This window comes from Fukomys damarensis, unplaced genomic scaffold (assembly GCF_012274545.1).
Source record: "Fukomys damarensis isolate Sample0158 unplaced genomic scaffold, DMR_v1.0_HiC HiC_scaffold_10, whole genome shotgun sequence".
NCBI lineage: Eukaryota > Metazoa > Chordata > Mammalia > Rodentia > Bathyergidae > Fukomys > Fukomys damarensis.
In genome coordinates, this window is record NW_022900922.1 from 5,063,494 (window position 1) to 5,085,148 (window position 21,655).

A 21,655-nucleotide genomic window follows, 5' to 3' on the forward strand; every position below is an offset into this window, starting at 1 on the left:
CTCGGGGCCCGTCTGGAGATCCCGCCTTGGTCCCGAATCACCCACTCGCCGGGCCTGGCGGTCGCCGAAATTCCTTTGTGGAGGTGGGAGCAAAGGAGAGAAGAGGGAAGGAAAGGGGGAGAGAGAGCCACAGAGAGAGAGAGAGAGAGAGAGAGAGAGAGAGACAGATAATTATAAAGCATTAAACTAGCCTGGTGTACTCTGTTGCAGAAATTAGAGGTAATTTTTATGTAATCACGAAGGTTTGTCTGATATACAGTCTGTAACTTAATAATTAATGCGATTCTGGTTGTTTTCCATGTCGTCAAACTGAGGTAGAGAGGTTACTTGAACAAGTAGAGCGCTGGTATTCCTGAGGAATGGAAAGCATGTCTCATTTTTATCTGGCTCGTTAGTCTTGATAGGGAAGTTTCTCTTATTAGCTCAGGGACTGTCAAGTCAAGAGGCTCTACGTGTGTTTCAGGAATGTTATGTAAAGGAAATCTAAAGAGCAGTGAGACAGAAAGATGGGTCCTTTTAAGATATGGAATATATAAAAATTCTCTCTGGTCACGTGAGAAATGTGATTAGTGGATCTGGGCTACAATTAAACTAGCCAGAGGAAAAAAAAGGACTGCTGTCCTAAGTACATGCAAAAAAAAATTTTTTTTTCTGTTCTATCCTCTGTAAGACTTAATATCCATATGCTTCCTGGCAGCTTATGGCACTCTTGGAAATGTTCGGGCCATTCTGAGCTTTATGAACCATTTCCTTGGCAAATAACTTTCCCCTGTGATGCTAGATTCTTTTTCTAGTATGTTAAGTGTTATTAGTCGCGATTCTTGAGGAACACCGCAGTGGCCAATTATTTAAACCCTTTTTCAAAAAAGTGGGAGAGAGGAATGATAGAATCTGTTAAATGTGAATTGTCCTTTCAGTTCATATAAAGGCTGTTAACTTGCTTGAATACTCTCAGGTTCGCTGTTTGAACTGAGATAACCAGATAGCATAAATTAAGATATTGTATTTCCTTTTGGCGCTTTTCTCTGAGAAATTAATCTTGATGAGTTATACTCCCATGATGTTTGAGAGCTCTCTGTCTCGTCCTCCCCTTTTACTGTGTCCCTGTATAGACACATAGTACACGTTTGCACCTGAGCTAGTTAGGGTTATATGGGTTTCCTCTTCTGTATGTTAGAGTGTCAGGACAGAATCAAAGTGGATTGATCGTTATTTTCAACTTATGGTCACCTGGCTACTTAAGTGACCTTCATATATCTTAACTAATGAGCCTTCTGTGAATTTAAGGCCTTAATAGCCTTTGAAAGATGCAGTCTCTTGTCAATTAAATTATGAATTATGAAAATTTAATTTGTCCTTTTCATTTCGTAGATGAATGTGGCTTGTTCAAACTCCTTGCCCTGAATAGAGCTTTCATGTCACAGCCATGGAGTTTCTTACATGAGTCCTGATGACTTCTACCCCACTTCTCTTCCAAATGTTCCTTGTTTTCAAATGATAGCCTTTGGAATCAGACCAAGATTGTTTTTAGTGCTTGTCAACTATTGCTTAATTGAACTTAAAAAAAAAAAGTGTGTGTAAATAATTTTACTATTTGTTTCCAAGATAACTATTGTGTGTCTCCATAGCCCTGAGAACACTGTAGCATGTTTTCCAAAATAGCTTGTAATTAGTTCATGTGAGAGATTATATTTGGGGACAGAGTTGTGTAGAATGAAACATAGCTTGAAAATGCTTGAAGCCCACCTAGACAGTATACTTTATCGCTGTACTCATACAGTTGAGAAGATATCTGTGGGTTTATTGTTTAGGGGACTGGTTGTCATGTATGGTATATTGCCATTTGCACTAAATTGCAGTCTGCTGGATATTGGCCTGTTCCTAAAAGGAACTTAAATAAAGCATAGAGGCTTTTCTGGTGTTGACTTTAAAAGCAGCACAACATACTTCCAATGACATTTTCCCACAAGAATATATTAGGTGAGTTTCAAGATGTAATATGTTTGAGTCCTCGAGGCAGATGAACAAATAGCTTTTGAGATGAATTATTATGCTTGATGGCCCCATGAGCCATCCGGTGTTTAAAGAGCCCCGATCATTTAAAGCTCTGTAGGGGGATAGAATTGCTGTAACATATGCTTCAATTTGGGGGGTTTTAACATTCAGTGCCAAAACTGTAATTGGGAATGGAAATTTCAGATAATCTTTACTGTTTTGTTTTTTGTATTATATCATTTACAGTAGGCATAATCTAAATGTGAACTTTTTTTTTCTTAATTCTATTTTAAACTGAGGTAATTGGTTTTGGATTGGGATTGAGGTATTTCAGCTTTTTATTTTAATGATAATATATGCACATGTAGAGTTTCTGAATTTTTTTGAATTTGTAAACAACTAGGAAATAATGTCTCAAATAAAAAATTATTGGTGGAAAAGTGCATGAATATACCTAAAAAGTATTAGTTTAGATTGTGTCTTTAGAATAGATACTGAAGAGGCCATGAATAAATTGAAATTAATCTTAATTTTTAGTCAGTAAACTTATTGAAATGAGAAAAGTCAAATTTATCAAATTGGTGAATATGCTCTCTTGTTAAGTCTTCCCAATTTAGGATAACTGGCAAAATATTTATCATAAAATTAAACTGAAAAATGGACCCAGTGACATCATTGTTAAAGTTGAAAGAGACTTTAGAAATTATTTCATCAGACCTCTTAGGAGGGACCATGTGACTAAACCAAGAAGAAAAAAATAACTACTTCCCATCAAAATGATAACACATGAGCCCTTTGTTAAATACCTACCATGTGCCAGGATGTTTATTTGCACTATAATCTTCATGGTAAGTGTATAGGGTATTACTCCCATTTTACAGATGATGCAACATAGGGATAAATGGCAGAGCTGAGGTTTTCCTTTGTAGAGTACATAAATATATATTTATGTGCCAAAGCAGAGAGAAAACTGAATTTAAAAGTATCTGATAGATTTTTATGAAATAAGAAACCAAACTTGTGCCATAATGAGAGTAAGTGAATGCTAAAATAAATATATGTCATCTATTTAGGGTTGATGTTTATGCAGTATCATTTTATGCTCTCTAATTAGATTCAAATTCAGTTATTTTTGGTGTACAAGATACCAGCTAGATGAAGATTGACAGCAGTACCCATTTAAACATGGCATTTAAAGTTTACTTGGAAAATGAAATTGTAAATAATATACCCAGATAACTGACATTTATTTCCAGTTTCATGATGGCCATAAAAGAAAATTACAATGAGAAAACAAAAAAAATGCAGTGTATATGTTCTTTAAGGAAATTTTTAAAAACATTTTTTTCATAGGAGATTTCTCAGTTAACAGTGCACATTTTTAAAAAATGTCTTAGTACATGTAACATTACACATTTTAGTATTTTGTGCTTTCTGAGACTGAAAATTCATCCCACGTCGGCTTTTTTAGAACATGAATGCTATCCTTGATCTGGGCAAAGGTATTATTTTAGTTAAGTCTTGCTATTTAATTGTAATGTGTTGGATTGGGATTACTTTGGCATCTGTTGATGAGAAGCAGTGAACTGGGGAAACAAGTACTACCTTAAAAGACAAAATAAAAAGAAGATTGGGTTTTCAGACATGAACCTAGTAATTAAGATTTCATGGGGTCATTTTGAACGTTTTCTACCCCAGAGTGTTTTTCTTCTCCCCCTAGCAGCTATACCAACACTATATTTGGCTTCTGAAGACTGTAATCTCCTCAGTTTTGTATAAATCCCCAATTTTTCATTTCTCTTTATCTTTTCCTTGTGGTTTTGTTTCCTAGAAGTTAAACACTCATTCACTTATCATAAAAAGATACGTAACACTTTGGCATATAAAATAATCTGATCCACTTGAGTGCAGCCCATGATATGACCCAGCCATTATAAAAAATTCAAGAGAGTGTTCATTGCTGAAAAAAAATACATATATATAACAGAATCAGATGGAATCTGATGGCATTGTTGTATTAAAAAAAACAAAAAACCTCACAAATGTTAATACTATAAGCATCCCTTATCTTATTTGCATTTAAATGGAAAATGTTAGACTTTCAAGCAGCTAAATTAGTAATGTGGTTCACTTTCAACACTGCACTTTACCCAAATAATGTCATTATTTCCTTTTTAAAGTATTACTGTTGGAGGGTTATGTTTCTGCAGGAGAGGGTCATGTTTTTAGTTCTTGTTTGTGGATTAGACCATCACAATGGGTTAGGTATTTCTCAGTGTAATATTTGCTTTGCAAAACTGCAGAAGGGAGGGTTTAGAAACCACTAATGATTTCCAGTTCATTAGCACCTACAGGTTCTCATGCCGTCCTGTTTGTTTCCACTATCAAGGAGGTACCAAGTAATATAATGAAGCCAGCATCAATGGTGTGCTACTTGTGTAGCAGTGCAGAAAATGTATTTTCATTTTTCCTTAAGAAAAAGCTCTTGCTAAACCTAAGAGAAATGGAGCTGCACATTCCTGGAAAAACCTATGTGGGAAACAAAAACTAATTAGAGCAGCAAGTGTGATGCTCTCAGGTAATTGTAAAATAATTATTCCCCTTTAGCATCATCACCGTTTAATTGTGCCATCCAATACCCTCATTCTCTGAATCCAGATGTGAAGGGATGGAAACCTCCTCTCTCCTGGGACTGTCTTTTTCATTTAGTGTGAGCTTTAGACTCCTCCGTAAGGACTTCTAAAAGAAAGGGGGAAACATTTAGGGAGGTTTTGAACAACTTCACTCTCCCCATTTGTTCTAAATCATGACAGAATGTGATTACTCCAACTGTTTTTATTGAAATACAATTCCAGCTATCCAGTTGAAATGCCTATGTGAGCATATTTGAGATTTATACTTTTGCAGTGCCGACATGGAGTTTTATGAACAGTTTATTTTATGAACTGCAAATTGTATATTATGTTCAGATACTAAGAGTGATATTTCAAAATCAGCTGATAATTTAAAATGTAATGTTAATAAATATGTAATCACATGGCTTTCAAAATGACAAATGAGTACAAATTCAGGTTTTGGTTAAATTATAATTACTCCATTTGGATGAACACCTCATAGTCAACTTACCAGCAAATTAGTAGACACACCTTTTTTCTCCTAAAGATTTATGTAAATTAACTTTAGACTGTATTTAGACTAAAATACATTTCAATTTACTTTGTACTTTTCTCCCAGGCTTACAGAGCCTTCAGGTCAGATTTCAAATAAAGAAATCTGCTTTGAAGGATGTTGGTTTAAATGATCTGTGCTTCCTCTAGGTCAGCATCAAGGTAAGACTCATCCATCTGGATGACCAATTGGCCGGGATTCTTTACATAGTACTCGTGCTTTAAAAATGGGTTATGTGTAATGTTTTGATTTTGCATTTCAACAATTAAAGAAGTTCAAGAGGTTTGTCTCTTCAGTTACAGTGTATATGGCTCTTTCTGTCATAATCCTGGAAATGAATTTCCCCTAGCCCAACAGCTGCTTTATCTGACATTTACAGGCTCAAATGGGACTGAAGATTTCCTACTTCACAGTACAAGGTGATGACTCACTATTCAGAATGCAATTAACTTCAGCTGATTTATTTGACATTTTGACATAACTTTTGAATGACTATTTAAAAATTTTTGTAGTACCACAGAGTACACTCCTAAGTACTTTGACTTATACTGAATCCAAAATTCTGTGATTTTTATGCTGAAAGGCTTGATTTTCGTGCATTTTCTTTCTAGGCTCATTAAATTTTAGGAGGATAATTTTATGTCCTTTTCCATGAATTATATTTTTGCTTGTCCTGGTCTTCCTCTGTAGGAGGAGACTTACATTGTCTTTATCTGACATAAAAAATAATCAGTTGATCCTTTAGGCTAAAAGAGCAAAATATTTTATTTTCTATTTGGCAGTGGGCAGAAGGCATAGTGTGTGTGTGTGTGTGTGTGTGTGTGTGTGTGTGTGTGTGTGTGTGTGTAAATGCATATTTATAGAAATCCATCTCATTTTTTAATGGCCTTTGGTTATAAAAGTTTGAAAGTTGTTGCACATATAACATGCACAGGAAGAATGTTACCTTTATAACTAAGGAATTTAAGGTTTCAAATGGTTTCACATCTTTACCCACTGCAAATTATTAATCCTGGTAGAAAAAGGTCTAAGGACCATGTTTCAACCTTTTTTGCACAGAACTTCAGATCAGGGTCTCTTAAATTTGGAAAAAGTTTACTTTGGGAATCCTGTCTCATCTTACTGGTGAAAAGCTGAGATCCTTCCTGGTTTAGTGGCAACTTCTATCCTTGCTGTGAAGTTTAAGACCTTAGGCCCTTCTCTTTCTCAGTTGTAGTTGAGATGTTTCTTCTCTCAAAATTATTTATTTAGAGTAGAAAATAAAAAAAGAATCTGTCTTAGTTACTTTCTCATTGCTGAGACAAAATACCCATCACCCAAAGTTAAGTGAGGAAAGGTTTATTTGGCTCACAGTTTGTAGAGGTTTCAGTCCATAATCAGCTGACTCCAAGGTAGAGTGGCATTGCAGAGGAGAAACAGTTCATGGTGGGCAGAAGGTAGCAAAGCAAGCAAGGGACCTTAGCAGCTTCTTTCTGTCTCTTTTATACTCTATCTAGGATACTAGGCTTAAGGTGGATGCCAAATCAATCAGTGTACTGGTTTAGTAATCACACACCCTTAATTGCAGCATCACACACTCTAGATTCAGCCACCTCTGAAAAAGCCCCACCTAAGACCACATGAAGCTTTACGGAGGGCATCTAGACACCGACCGTAACAATCTCCATAGGAATGTCCGGACGGTAGGTCCTAAACTGTTTTCTTTCTCTGTAGTTACATCTGACACTGTTCTGGTGCTTCTTTGCGCCTGCCATCATTTTATGTGACCCTTGCTTGTGAAGAGAGTGCTTGAAATTTCGATTATAAAGGAGTCCAGCATAAAAAGTGAACATTTTAAAAAGGTGAACATGATGAGTTTATGTGGAGGCGGTAAGAATAAATTGCTTTAAACCAAAAAAATATATATATAGACCTGCACAGCCAGTTAGTTGTCTCTTTGGAATCCAGAGGAAAGCAGCAGATATCAGGCAGGTGAAACAGTAACAAGTTGAGATATGACATTTCATTTTATTCTTGGAAAATCTTAGAGGAGTAATAAAAGGAAAGATAACATGAAAAGTATAAAGAAGAAAAGCATTTAGTTGGGGACTACTATAGATTTACTTAGCTATGCTTATTTATTTTACTCTTCACTCCTAAGATTTCCATCTCAATGGAAACACAAACAGCATAGCTTTTCCTGAAGTTTTTTTATGTATCCCTGATTTAAAACTTTAACTCTTAACTTCTCTGGTGCCTGTTTTATTGTCCCTTTACTGAACAGTTTCCTAAATTTCAGGAGAAGAGGCCACATCCATGCCTGATTTGGTTCTCAGGTTGGAACCTTGAGAGGAGAGCAGACTCAAAACACCTATATCATCACTGCTGTGAATCCTATTGGAGCAGCTGCATGTTTCTATGCACAAAACTGTATTTTGACTTCCTGCATTATAGAAGGGGTGTTGAGTTTTCGGGTTGAGCATAAGGGTAGCATATTTCAGAATGATTAACTTTATGGATGTCTTTGTCTTGGCCAGCTATATTTGGCTATGCTGCAGCTGTGTTTGCCTTCTCAAAATTGTCACCAAGAGGCCTCCAACTGCAATTATTCACTTCAGTCCATGCTGGTAACATCTTTCCTCATGACTCCCATTGTCCACCCAGCCATCTTTTCTTAGTGTCAGGATTTAGAGATAACACAGGAATCTTTTGAGAAGCCTGAATGCCGTTGACTGCTGTGGGCAGCTCTCTCAAAGCAGTTTCTTAGTATTAAGTCTGCCTTTGTATTGCATCAAAACGTTATGTCTTGATTCTTCTTTCTTTTAACAACAAGCTTGTATTTCTGTATTTTTCTGACTTCTTTATTCCTTCTTTTCTTTTATGTTTAGATGTCAAAAATTTGCTCTTAATATCTGTTGATGGGCAGTATATCTTCCTCCTCAGTTTTACCCTAGAGCATTTTGAATGCATTTTCACTGACTTCTGGTACCCGGGAACCTCCTGACACAGACAACCTGTTGGAGAGGAGACTAAGAGGCAAATTCATATTTTTTTCCTTTCTTGTCACTTGCCACAGAATTTATATTTCTCTAGAGAAGATTTTAGGGCACTCTTTTCTTAATACAAAAACCATTTCAATTCCATTGGCCATTTATGGGCTTTAGATTTTAGATAGAAATAACTTCCTCCAGATGCTTGCCCTGGATGTAGCAGAATGAAATCCTTAGAGACCGTAGAGTCTCTAAGCAGCAGAGTGGAACATGTCCTTCATGGCTAGATGTCCTTTACTGGGCAGCTGCCTCGGTTACGCTCTTGGCTTGATTTCTGATTTGTTTCATGCCTATTTCTTGAAGTCTCAGTTGATTTGTCAAGATTTCCCATCTAGGAAGTAAGGATAGTAAAATACGCTTTTTACTTATCCCACAATATTTTTGTGAGACTAATATTGGGCAAGGAATGACAACATAAATATTTTATAGTTTCATAGTACTTAAAACTGACCACAAATTCACCTGTGTTTCCTGGGAGAATCAAACACAGTAGAGCTTCATTACAACTCAGCAGTTAATATTTTCTGCTTCAGAATGATCATGCTTTAAAGTCTTAGGCAAAGACTCATAAAGAAGTATTGCTCCTCCTATAAATTTTCAGAAAATGCTGAGTCCCTAATACAACACGATGAAGATTGATTTTTTTCCCCTCCTCTTTTTGCGAGTTGATTGAGGAAGAAGATGCAGTTCACATTGCAGCTGTGAGCTTCAGTCAGACTTTCCATTGTGGGATGGGGGTGAAGCAAAAGGAGTTTCTCCTCTCAGTATCCCCAGATGCACATTCTGAAAAGCCCATCTCTCCATCCAGTGACATAGATTTCGATTATTTTATGGGAAGAGAATTGTCCACACAATGTGAAGGCTGGTTCTCACATAATGAGAATCATCACCCTAGCAGAAACCCAGCTGTTAAGGCAGAAGTTGTAATGATACGGATATGGAGGGAGATAGTGTAGACCCTGTAGCCTAATGGCCTCATTAGGTGCTCGGGCCACAGAATGCCTGTGGAGAGTAGGTGAGTCTCTGGAGAACTGCTTTGTGAGGTGACGTGAGGTAAGGCAGTGGGCACCATGTGTTTGTTGTCTGCGTTATCTGGGTAGTGCCCAGATGCAGGATGGATCTCAGTTTTTCTCTTTTTGTTCCTAGTGAACATGTACTTCCTTCTCCTGCCAAGGCTGATCGGCTTCTTGGAGTCTGAAGAGATCAGAGCAGTGGTACAGTGTGCTACTTTGCTCCTAGTGCTGTGGGTCCCTTGCTTTATTTATCAGATGTGACCAGATTCAGTTTGAAAGCCTAAAGCCTCATGTGTGAGTCCACTGGTTGGAGAATATTCTCCGTGATGGGCTAGAGAATTCTTGGTACCTGCTATGGCTAAGAATATGGTATTGACTGAGGAGAGACTCTCCAGGTGGTGAACGTGACGTCCGGATCCAAGAATCCTTGGCTTCAGAGAGCAGAGCGCTATGCACAGGGGTGAATCAGGGATGGTCTTGGCTGAAGGGGTGGGGGGCACTTTGGCACTATCAGAGATTATCGTTGTTTCTAGGTTTATTGGGAAAGGAAAACTGGATCTGTGGCCAAAAGCTGGCCAAGTCTTTAGAGAAAGGGGCCAGCTGCACAGATACTACAAATGTTTCTGTACAAATTAATTGGTACGTTGTAATCAACACATTTTATTGGTGGCAAAGAAGTCTAATTAGCTTATAGACAGATTTTCAGTTGAGCCAAGATTTTGTGACCAGTTATTATGAAAACTAACCAACACTGGATTATTGTCAGCCTCAGAAGTTGCATTACAGCCACACCTTTTTTTTGCCTCTGTGTCTTATTTTTCAGATCTGATCAGGCCTTAATAGTTTTGATCCAAATTTATTTCTTCTTCTCTCTTCAATAAAATAATTATGCAGACTCAACATCCAAAATAATGTTTCCCAGCATCAAAAAAACTAATTCTTTGACAACCATATACTTCCTTTTGGTGTGTTTTTAAAATTTCTGGTCACTAACACTTTCAGGGATGCCACCATTCTTATGGATAATTTTCCAAAATATTTGACTATCTTAGTTCTCTAGGATACATCAGGGTCTAGCCATTGGCTCATAAATTTATATTAATGACCTTAGAAACATTTTGCGAAAGAAGTTGTCATTCCTCTCTCTTAAATGAGAACCTCAAGTTGAGATTCTATAATCGAAGGGTCCTGCAAGCCTGAGCTTGTGCCTCTTCCAGATATTTACAAGGCCTGAAGTCTTTCTGTATCTTCTTGCAGTTTGGCCCTAGAAGTGGCTTGTCAGTCTTTTGAGGGATTTTTTTACATTTAGCTGAATGTGTGGGTTTTGAACATGAAATACGATTTCTTATCAGTGACCCTACAGTATTCTGCTTTTTCTATTCTCTTTCACATAATATACTTTTCTTAATTTTTTTTTTTTGGTACTGGCGATCGAACTCAGGTCCTTGTGCTTGCAAGGTAGGCCACCAAACCGCTGAGCTAAATCCCCAGCCCTCAATTTTGTTTTTATTTCATAGTTAAATTGATTTCTGAGTCTAGAAGGCAAGAGTGTTTTAGGAGATAAATCAGTGAAAGGAAACCAAAGTAGTGTCAAGGTCTCTTCATGCCTAAGGCAGATTCTCACAGCTGAGATAAAGAGGCAATTAACATTGAATGTTAAGGTGGATACTTATCCTCCATTGATACTAATAGTATATTTTTTGAAGAGGCCGCTTTTGAGGATTTATTAGACATCTGGCATTTTCCCCCCATTTATTTCCAACTTCATAATTTTTGGCAAATAATTTAGGTGAACGCTTGGCCTTTCCTCTGGAGTGCCTGTAATTCATACTATGCCTTCTGAATTAGAAAAGGCTGTCAAATTTTGTTTGGTTCCTGATGCTTTCCTTAGTAGTGACTGTATGCAATATCTTTTTATCCACTTCTCTTTAGTGGACCACGTAATTAGCCAGTATAACAAACGAGCCCCTAAGTAAGATATGAGTGGATTGAGCTATGACCAGCTCATATATGGTGGCTGATCCCCTTCAAGTGTCACTTCCTCTTCAGCTTCTGCATAGCTTTTGCTCAAGTGCACAAACATTTGATAAGATCATCACTTTTCAGAAAATCATACATTTCTGCCTCATGTTGATACCCAATGTAAAGGAAAGGATAATAGAAAAGTTGAAGGAGAATTTATACATAGGTTAGCCTAACTTGCAATTTCATACCAAACATTAGCTTGTCAAAGTGCCTTTACTCTTGGCAGAAGGCGAATGCTGTAACCTAAGAGGATGTGATTTGAGGGGAGTTTTCATGCCCTGTGTGCTTATTGTGTTTTTGCTACTGATGCAAACATTATCTATAATTACATTTTCAAGTGACTGAAAATTGTAGGCTTTGTTGAACAAAAATACCGCCAAAGAATGGAATGTATATCCTCTCTACCCTCATTATAAGGCTTTCAGAAATCAGACTATAAGGCCCAATACCATGGCTTTCAACTACATGATACCAACTCAGTTCTCTGATGTTTGAACACTTTGTCAAAATGCTGAGTTCCCAATTATGGTCATATAATTGGAGGAAAATGCTATTACTCTTTTAACACTTTGTTTGCTCCATTGTTATCTGAATCACAGTAGCATTTCCTCTCACAAATCTGTTTCCAGGACATAAAACAAGAAACCACAATTTGATTTAGATCTTAGCATGTGGGACAAAGTTGAGAAAGTTGGTTGAGGTGGGGACAATGTTGCCTTCGCAAGTCAGGTACAGTTAAATCCCTGTAACGAGATGCTGTCTTTACACTCCCAGCCATCTACAGAGGGCTGAATTTTAAAAATTTGTTCCTGTGGGCAACTGTTACCTGATGGACTCTCCTCTTGAATTTATAAGCTGGCTGTGGTACAAGAAAAACATCTTGGCCAATTTTATTCTTTTAGACAAAAGATAAGACCCCACTTCTAATTTGAGTGAGAGTTTAAACCACTTGGAATTTTAAAAAGAATCTGACATGTTGTAGCTTATTCATTTAATGAAATAGAAATGTTCCTTGGTTTTTAGATGGAAAACTAGTTGGAAGAAGACATTATGATGACATTGTTGTCATAATCTTGTTTTTAAGGCATACTAGGTTTATAATCTCCAGTAGTATATGGTGTTTCACAATGTCATAACTCACTTTCCAGGCCCCCAGACTCTTTTAAGAAAGTTAAAAAAAAAAAAAGTTGCGAAGGCCTTATTACAAAATTGAAATGTAACAAACATTTGATTAAGGTTGGCCAGAAAACCCACAGACTATGCTGTTGTTGTCATAGAAAAAACTGTTTGTTGTGTCATAAGTTGTGAACAGATAAAAACCCACTTTGGATCTATTGTACATGTAATGAAGTGGGTCTTTCCCAGTATGTATTTTGTGTTACTTTTCCTAACATACTTTATGTAGACTCCCATATATGTTAGGTTTCGCACAGACCACTCTGTGCTCTTCCATGAAAGTTATTAGTCATATTCAGTATTTCTAGTATTCCTAGAGTTGAAATAAGCTAACTTTGAGGTCTAGATAAAATGTCCATGTAATATCGCACACCAGAGATCTTTGCATTTTTTAAATGTTCATGGATTGTCACAGCTTTGGAAACAAGGTCTCGGCAGTGAAAATTTTGAGGGATGAGCAGTCCATGACATAATTGCCCAATTATAAGATATAAATAAGGAAAACTCAATTTGTATGTTTTATGAGTTCCCATTGTGAATTACAAGTACTGTCTTTAATGTTTAGGGCATTTTTTTTTTTTTTGACAGATAGTGTTTATATCTCTAAGTGCCTGGGCTTTTGTTATCTTGTGTTCTTAGCCAATCAGCAAAATTTACTTTAAGAAATGCGTTTAGCCCAGAACCAAAGTAAATTAGCTTTTAAAGTTATCTAATTCTCAGAGTTTCTTGTGTGTCTCTACAGTAGGAAATTGATTCCACTATGGTCTTGTAAATACAATGCCAGTCAAAAAAATACATGGCAATTGTACAGTTTGTATGGCAGATTGAATAGTTAAAATTAGGTTGGACAGCTACAGAGTTTAGGATATGTGAGTCACAGCTGACCTATTATTTGGCTGAACTATCAGTTGTTTTGTTGTCATGTGAAAACAACCTACACATTTTCTGTACTGACGTCTTTTCCTTTTTTTTTTGTACAATGTCTGTAGTGATCAAAAGTTACTGGTTATTTTAAACAAAAAGTCTGGAAGTTTTATAATGGACTGGATATTTGCTGGCTCTTTTACATGTTACAAAACGCTATAAGATGTAACAATAGTTCTTAGATTATATGCATTGCAAACTGGGTTGCTCTGAGCTGTAGTCTATGGGTATTTTTGTCTATTTTACTTCAGAGAGACACTAGGAGGATCTATACTTTTGTTTTCTAGGTTATTCTGAATTAAGTAACTCATTGGGACATAAATATTTGACTTTCAATTTTTCAAAGACTTTTCCTTACTCTGTAGCTCAGATGAAGTATATATTACAACATTGCTACATAATTTTTTTGCTGTATCTAGAGATCCCTTAAAAATGTTTCATATATATTTATTATCAAGTTCACTGGTGGAAATGTAGTCTCTTGATAGAAATGTGCATATAGGGTCATACTTTTGTATGAACCATTGTAGAATGGTTGACCATTGGATTATAGAATCCATTTAGTTTGTGGTGACAGAAAACATTAATCAAAACAGGTGACACTGTCGCTCTTCTCTATTTGAAATTGTTACAAGAATAGTGCCATTCTCCATTAGGCCATATTGGATCTGGTATGATTTACAAAATTAGTTTGCAAGCAGTGAAGGCTAGATTTTTATCTGGAAGATCCTTTTGCTCCCTGAACTTTCTTTAGAAGAGCTCTTTAATTTGACATTGGATTGAGATAGAGTAAGTAGGCACAGGGGAATGAAAATATGAAGATGGGATGGTGGCCAGTTAGTTGGCATTCCAGATATGACCTCCAGTTCTTTTCCATGCTCCTGATCCTCAGGATTCAGTATGTGTCCTACTTTGTAGGGACACTCCCAGTTTAAACCTATTGTCTTGATGTCATCATTAATAATCATTTACTCTGGGCCAGGGATTTAGCTCAGTGGTTCCGCCACCTGCCTCGCAAACACAAGGACCCAAGTTGGATCCCTGGTACCAAAAAAAAAAAAAAAAAAAAAAAAAAAATCATTTACTATGAGAAGTGTCTCAGTTTGGATGATAGACTATGTGGTCCCTTTTTCACATACTGACCCCGTGTCACTACCTTTCTTAAATATAACTGTGTGCCAGTTATTGAAAGTCTGTATATACATAGGAATAACTCAAACCCTTCCCCATAGATAGTTATTCGTGCTCTCAAGTGAGCTGGAGAAGGAAATTCTAGCCTCTCCTACCCATTTCCCTACCTACATCCCAGTAAAGAGAAAAGCTATTCAAAATTTAGACAGTTTTTATTTAGTGTTTCAAATATGTTTATGCCCTGCTGGCTACTTTGGAATGTGCTCTCATCAGCTCATGTTTTTCTCTAACTCATATCTCTTGTGCTGGAAATTCCTGTGTACTGCTGTCTGTGAATGCCTTTCCCCCAGCACTTGGGTTCAGTGTTGGAGCACCCCACACAGAGATAAGCGGTTAGGAAAACCTTGTCATTCAATTCAGTTAAATTTACAAAATAATGTTTCCTCATTCTGGAAAGCTCAGATTCTTGTGATGACTTTCACCTCAAACGTGACCACAACCAGAAAATGATCTGATGTTGCTGCCTCTGTTTCTCACACAGCCCTCTTGTGGGTTGTGGGACAGAATTCAGCCAAGTTACAGTGACCCCAAGGTGCCCAGGTATATTTTTTTGAATTTTAATCTTTGGGGTACTTTTTTATTCTATGGTGCTGTAAAAGTGTTTTTTCTCAGATAGCTAGTGTTAGAATTTCAGAGGATTTGTTGAAGTATATGTGTTTAAAATTGATTTTCTGATTTTTACATTTATACCCAGCTGTTTGTTATTCAGTTCAGCCATGAGCATCTGAGTCTCAATGGACCATGTAATGTGCAGCTGTAGCCAGATGTAATGCTTCCTCTCCCTAAATGTTTCTGTTAGAAGCTTAGAGAGGCAGGCTAAAGACTGCTGATAACCGTGTTGCCTGCATTAATTTACTCTCTAGAGCTACACAAATTCTGCTTGGCAATTTTATTTCATGACCAACAAACAGAGTAATGTTTGTGATATCCAACCCTGGTAGTAATGTTGACACGGTGGTATATCAGGTCTATCTGCGTTGATATGAAAGGTACTTGTACAGCTGATTCAAACTGCGGGAAGCTGTCTGACCTGCTTGCATAAATACTCTATAAGCAAGCTTATACTTAAGAATACCAGCCAGAATTCAAATCAAACCTTTGCCTTGCTTAAAATAGGTCCATAAACCAGTCTCTTAATCAGAAAATTTCTTAGGAAAAATAATTTCAGGATCATTTCTCTTTATCCTATAGTCAAACCTTGATTCTAATTTGTATTTATTATTCAAATCTGTGTTTCCTTTTGTGTTTGTATGATGTATCCTTATTTAGAGGTACAGCTTCTACCAAATTTAATTACTTCCCTTCAAGGCTATTAATTGTTAATTATTTTCTTCCGCTATTTACACAGTAAAGGTACAGTTACTAATTGAGGGTATGCACCGTAAGATGACAAGAGGTTCCTTCAGTTTCAGTATTTACCTTTCTATGGGGACCAACTTTTATTTTCTAACCTTATCTTTTATTAAACACAGACGTAGACATTCCACTGATATGTTGGCCCTCTCTGATCCAGAGTTATTACACATCCTAGATAAATAAATAGGAACCATGTTTGGTTCTGTGTTGCCATCTGGTGGTATCTTGCTCCCTTTTGGCCTCCTTAGACCAGTCTCTGCAGGGAAGATGGTATCCCTGGATCTGTTCCGCTGCTAGTGTTATCATCCCATGTTCTCTCGATTTACAGATAGCCTTGCTCCTCTCTGGTCGTCAAGGGAGGAAGCATCAGTATGGCCTGGTGCTTTTTGTTGTAATGTCATTAACCTCTTTGTTGTATGTCTTCAACATATTTGATAATTTTGACCATGTCCTTAAAATTCCTTGCTGGGCCTCTGTTGTGTGATTCTTTTTTTTTTTTTTTTTTTTGTTTTTTTTTTTTTTTTTTTTTTTTTTTTCTCATTATCCTTCTTTCCTCCCAAACCTTTATTTCCTCTGCTTCCTGACTGTAGGCATCCTGCCTTACTTTTCCGCTCTTGGTTCATCTTTCTCAGCCTTCCCTTTTTAGAGACTTTATATCCTTAGGTACCATGTGTAGGTTGAAGGGGATTTTTTTTAAAAAGCTAGTTTTCAACATTTGACCTTTTCTTTTTATCTGGATGTCTACTGATGAGCTGTTTCGGAGCCTCAGGAGCCTGGGTGGAGTCAGTTAGGGTAGGTAATGGGTCTGTCTGCTCAGTGACTGCCACAGCTCGAATGCTTCTACACTGGTCAGTTCTGCTTCAGCAGTGTGTGTTAAGAGTGTACTGAACTTCACTCAGGGCTCTGTAATTTACTGAAAGAACAGTAAGAGTTATTTATTCATTTACCAGACTCAGTGTTTCACAAGAGGAAGTTATTTCATGGCCTAGCTTGGGCTGTTTAGCTTGTTGCTAACATTTTAGTCTCCGCTTTAAAATAGGTTTGCAGTGATACTATAATCAAGAGGGTAAAATATATCTTTAAAATTAGGATTATGTAAGCTATCTTCCCCACCCCTTTGCCTAAGTCTGGCACCAGGGAGAATTCTATACTTCTAGCCCTTTGGGCAAAACAGTGAGCTAAATCTACATTTGGGTGTTGACTGGTTTTCGTTTTATACTTTCTGTGAATTGAAATGTTTCTGTGCAGGGAAGTGAGGGGACTAGCTGCCCTCCTCAGTTTAATGAAAATATAAATAAATACATTTTGCCATTTTCATGGGCTTTTCTCATACTTTAGCTGCTGCTAAGTGAATGAACCCAGGAATCCAGAGAGCTGGCCCAGATTTGGCCTGATTGGGCCCCTGCTGGTAACAGATGATGAACTGGTGCCCTGCTAGTGTAGTCATTTGGGTATGACACCCTTAGGGCCATCATCCATGGCTGTTCAGCTCTTTAAGCCAGTGCCAATTGCCCTTTGTTGTTCCTAGGAAAATAGAGAGAAATTTTTAGGCATCTGTGGACCCAAGGTTTAGAAATCCCTGGTAAGTTCTTGCTAGAAGTGCATGCCAGGCCTCGTCCTCTCTGTTCGTAATTTTTTGGGGGTTTTATGAACCTATTTGGAGATTCTTCATAAGCCATTTTGGGGAGTTTTTGAACCATTCTGGAACTTCCTCAAGAGTCAATTCGGATTTCAAGATTCATGAACCATTTGTTTGAGGAGAAACTGAAGTTTGGATTTGTGGCAATGATGTTTGAGAGAGATAATGAAAGGCTAGAGACTGGAGTGTGTTTGGAGATCTCTGCTGTGATTTTCATGGTGATGGATGGAAATTACTTGGTCTGTCTCAGTGCTCAGAAAAATTTTGGTTACTTGTGACTTAGAAAAAAATGATTTTCTTATGCTATAGCATGGCCTAGAGTCCCAGCCATTAACGATACTGGGTTTTTGTGTCATGCTGGGCTTCTATTACACAGTCCTACAATTTTTAATTTCTTTTTTCTATTTATATTTCTTCTTTATAAATTCAGAGAACAAGAAATATTGGGTAATAGTTTCAATGAAAGCAATGGCAGAGCAAAAAGTTTATGATTGGGAAGTTTAGGTTCATGGGAAAAAGTAAGTGATAATAGATGGTAGTTTTTATTAGATTATTGTAAAAGTGTTGTTCAGTCCTTGCAATTCCAGGTAGGTAGCCAGGTAAAATGATAAAGATGCCATGTCTGCTGACATTGATGGGCAGAGCAGCCAGAACTTGTGTGTCCCTTTGTTCTCTTGGAGGAGGCGGTTGCCTCTAGGAAGACAAGCCACACCAGCAAGATGAAAATGGGTCAGGGCTCCAGGCAAGGGTATTTCGGCTCATTTGAGAAATGAGTTACCTATTCTCCACCTTGCATAATCTACAAATCGTATTCTTTTTTTTAATATAGATTGTATTCTTAAGAGGAAACTACTTTTAAGAAAGAATACATCTAGAGTGGTTCACACTGTATTATATTGCCAAGTTGTGCCAATAGAAATATGTGGTATACAAAGTTAAGTGGCATTTTAAACTGTTGGGCTTATTAAGTTATTGATACGGGATGATTGACTTAGGCAATGGATGAAGATAATCCTATCAGAAAGTGATTACTCTAGAACCAAAATGCATTAAAAGAATTCTAGTTATGGTATTTGGATGGTGGGAATGCTGACAAGTTTTCAGTTATCAGTCAAATACTATACAATGCACAGCTATAAAAATGAATTCAGGAATTCAGTGTAGAACATCCATTTCAGCACTGATTTTTATGCATTACACTGTGAGTTTATTAATCATACCTAAATTATAAAAGAAGGTAAAATAAAACATTCTTAAGGGTTATGATTTTTAAATCTATTATATAACCTTAGTATAAACATCCTACCTAAGACTGTAGTACTATTTGGAACCTTGCATATGGGCTTGGAAGCATAACTAGTTTCAATTATACTGGCTGGGTTCATTTTTATTAAAATATTTCTGGTAGCAGTAAAACATTAAATATGATTTCAGAGTTTAGAAGTGGACAGTTTTACCAATTCTTTGAAATGCTAAGGGGGCTGGGACCTTGTGCAGGAAGCCAACCTCCTTCTCTTCTCATTTCCTCCCCCAGCAAGCACCCTAAACTGAGTGTGTGTCCACGGTGTCCTGGATGCGTATGTGCACGCACATAGGTCCACACCGCTTTCTCATGGCACTGACTGTCATGACTGCAATAGCATCATCCGGTCCTGTGCCACGCTGACGAGCACAATGAAGTGAGCCTTGTGATCACAGCCCTTGGCATTCTACATGGCACTGAATAGGTGCAAGCACATCAAATGAAACAAGAGACAAAATAGATAATAATGCAAGTAAGAAAATGACACTGAGCAAATGCTCAAGGAACACCTCCTATATGCTAGCATTTTGAATGTAGAGACCAAAGGTCTGTCACCAAAGCTGAAATCAGCACCTTTTGAAATATTCCTCTTACCTCCTCCTTCTGTTAGGTGATAAAGTCATACTGAAGGCAGGGATTGCTCTAACTATTTCCTCAAAAGATATTACTGTACTTGTTCCATATTTTCCCATATACACATTTTATTCCTTTCCAGAGCTTTATAAGCTTCTGCATGCACATGATTGAAGAAAAGAAGTCCTATAGCCTGTTTTAAAACACTGTTGTAAAACCACTTGTTGGAAGATATGTTAAGTATGCATCATAACTTTGATCATTGAAATAGGAACTTGATTATCTGTTTTTAAGGCTAATTTTATTGTAAAATATAGAGTAATTATCTATGACTTTTTATACACGTATGCCATTGTCAGTGGAAGAAACCATGGGCTCGGGCTATCCAAATACTTAGGTTCATTTTTTTTAACTCCAGGTGACTTCAGATTGCAGTATCTTTTGAGGTACTGTGGGCAAGGAAGACAGAAGTGTTAGCCTCTCCGTTTTGCCTTTGTCAGACAGGTGTTATCTGCAAAAGAAAAAAAATCAGAGGGGTTGAGGAGAACAAAATGTGTGGGTAATCTATGTTTAGGCTATGGCAAAGTGATTGTTATTTGAAGACTTCCCACTTTCAGAGTAAATTTAGTATCCCTTAAGAAAATAGTAAAGTTTGAAATTGTTTACTGTTTACAGTGTCTTGATAATGGGAGCACATGGTTTGCAGGCAAGGCAGGACAGAAGAAATTTAAAAACTTCTCATGGCAGTGCAAAGCAAGGAAAGAGAAGCCTATGTGTCTGACAGAGTCTTCACTGTGTTCTTTGTGTGAATCGCCTCCAAAGAGATGGAGATAATTCAACACAAGCGTTAACAAGACACACAAGTGTTTTAGAGATGAAACAAAATAGGTTCTCTGTTTTAAACACAGCCTTATGTTTACTGCTTGATAAGATCTTAATCTGTGACATTTTCACATCTGATGAATTGCATCATATACTAAAAGTAGCATTCGTTTGTAGAAACTTTGAAGGTACAGTTTGTATGGAATTTAAGTTACAGAACAATTGCACTCCGAGTCACCAGGAAACCTCTATTTTGTGTTGTCTTTCCTATGCAGCACCTTATTTTGTGGCAGTTATTAATTGCTCTTGTCTGCTTGGTTGCTTCCTTTTCCCTTATTATTCTTTGCTTCGGCAGATATTTTTGATGCCTACCTGTGTGCCAGTTATTGTTCATGGTGGTGGGGAGATCCAGCATCTTCAAAGTTGTGTTCCCATTCATAGAAAATATTTTTTTTAATTTCCTTTCTGTTTCATGAGTTCACTTCTTGCAGTCGTTTTATCCTTTTACCTTTTAGGGTTTTCTATTTTCCAGGGCTGTATTAAACTTCTGTTTAACTCTGTGTCTCTGATGGGTTGTTTTAACTGCCGTTGTCTGGCCTGCCACTAAGAGAATCTTAGTCTGCTTTGATTACCATTAACAAATGGTACACTGAGTGGCCTAAACAACAGACATTCATTTCTCACTCTTCTGAAGGTTAAGAGATCTAACATCAGGTACTGACAGACTTGGCCCCTTTTTTTTTCTGGTAGTGGTGTTATAGAGGGAATAGATATAACTCCCAAACCTATTAGCTGAAACACTAGTTTTGTGTTTTTTAAAATCAAAGAATGAATTTTAGGAATAACGGCGATTAAGAGTAAGAAAATTTATTGAGGAAAAAGATAGCTTTTGTCTAAGAGAGACAAAAGGAGGACCAAAACATAGTTGCCTGCCCACCTAGCTTTTTAAAGGTGTTTTATATAACAAAGCCATAAGGTAAAACAGATACAAACTAGAACAAAACTGTAAAACCCAATAAAAATTGACAAGATAGACATGAGGTAAAACAAAACCATAACCAACCAATAAAATTACAAATATGGTCAAACAAATAATATTAATTAAGAATCAAAGTCAAGTTATATATACATTTTTTTCCATTTAAAATATCCATCACTGTTATCTCTTTAAAAATAATACCTCTCAGGGCTGGGGATTTAGCTCAGCGGTTCAGTGGTCTACCTTGCAAGCGCAAGGACCCAAGTTCAATCCCCGGTACCAAAAAAATAAAAAATAAAATAATAATAATAATTTGTCCGGTTCACTAGTTAACAGCCTCCATATGCAGGTGCCTCAAAATGCTGTACCCAGAGGGACTGTGTGCTTATGAAGGATGACAGCACTGAGACTAGGCAGACCCTCATTAAGCCCCTTTTCTTCCTTGCCTTTTTGATGCTGAGG

The 21,655-nt window shown here is 37.1% G+C and overlaps 1 protein-coding gene across 6 annotated transcripts in view; it reads left to right on the forward strand.

Annotated features, from left to right (window-relative positions):
• The window catches only part of Celf2 (CUGBP Elav-like family member 2), a 511,103-nt gene that overhangs the window by 216,385 nt on the left and 273,063 nt on the right, over positions 1-21,655 (forward strand). The window contains exon 1 of one of the 6 annotated variants that reach the window (XM_033761821.1): positions 6,765-6,845. The exons of the other annotated variants lie outside the window; for them this stretch is intronic. Coding sequence (XP_033617712.1) covers positions 6,835-6,845 — 11 coding nt within the window. The 5' untranslated portion in view covers positions 6,765-6,834. Of the gene's footprint in view, positions 1-6,764; positions 6,846-21,655 lie in introns of those variants that run through there. 6 annotated transcript variants of the gene reach the window in all.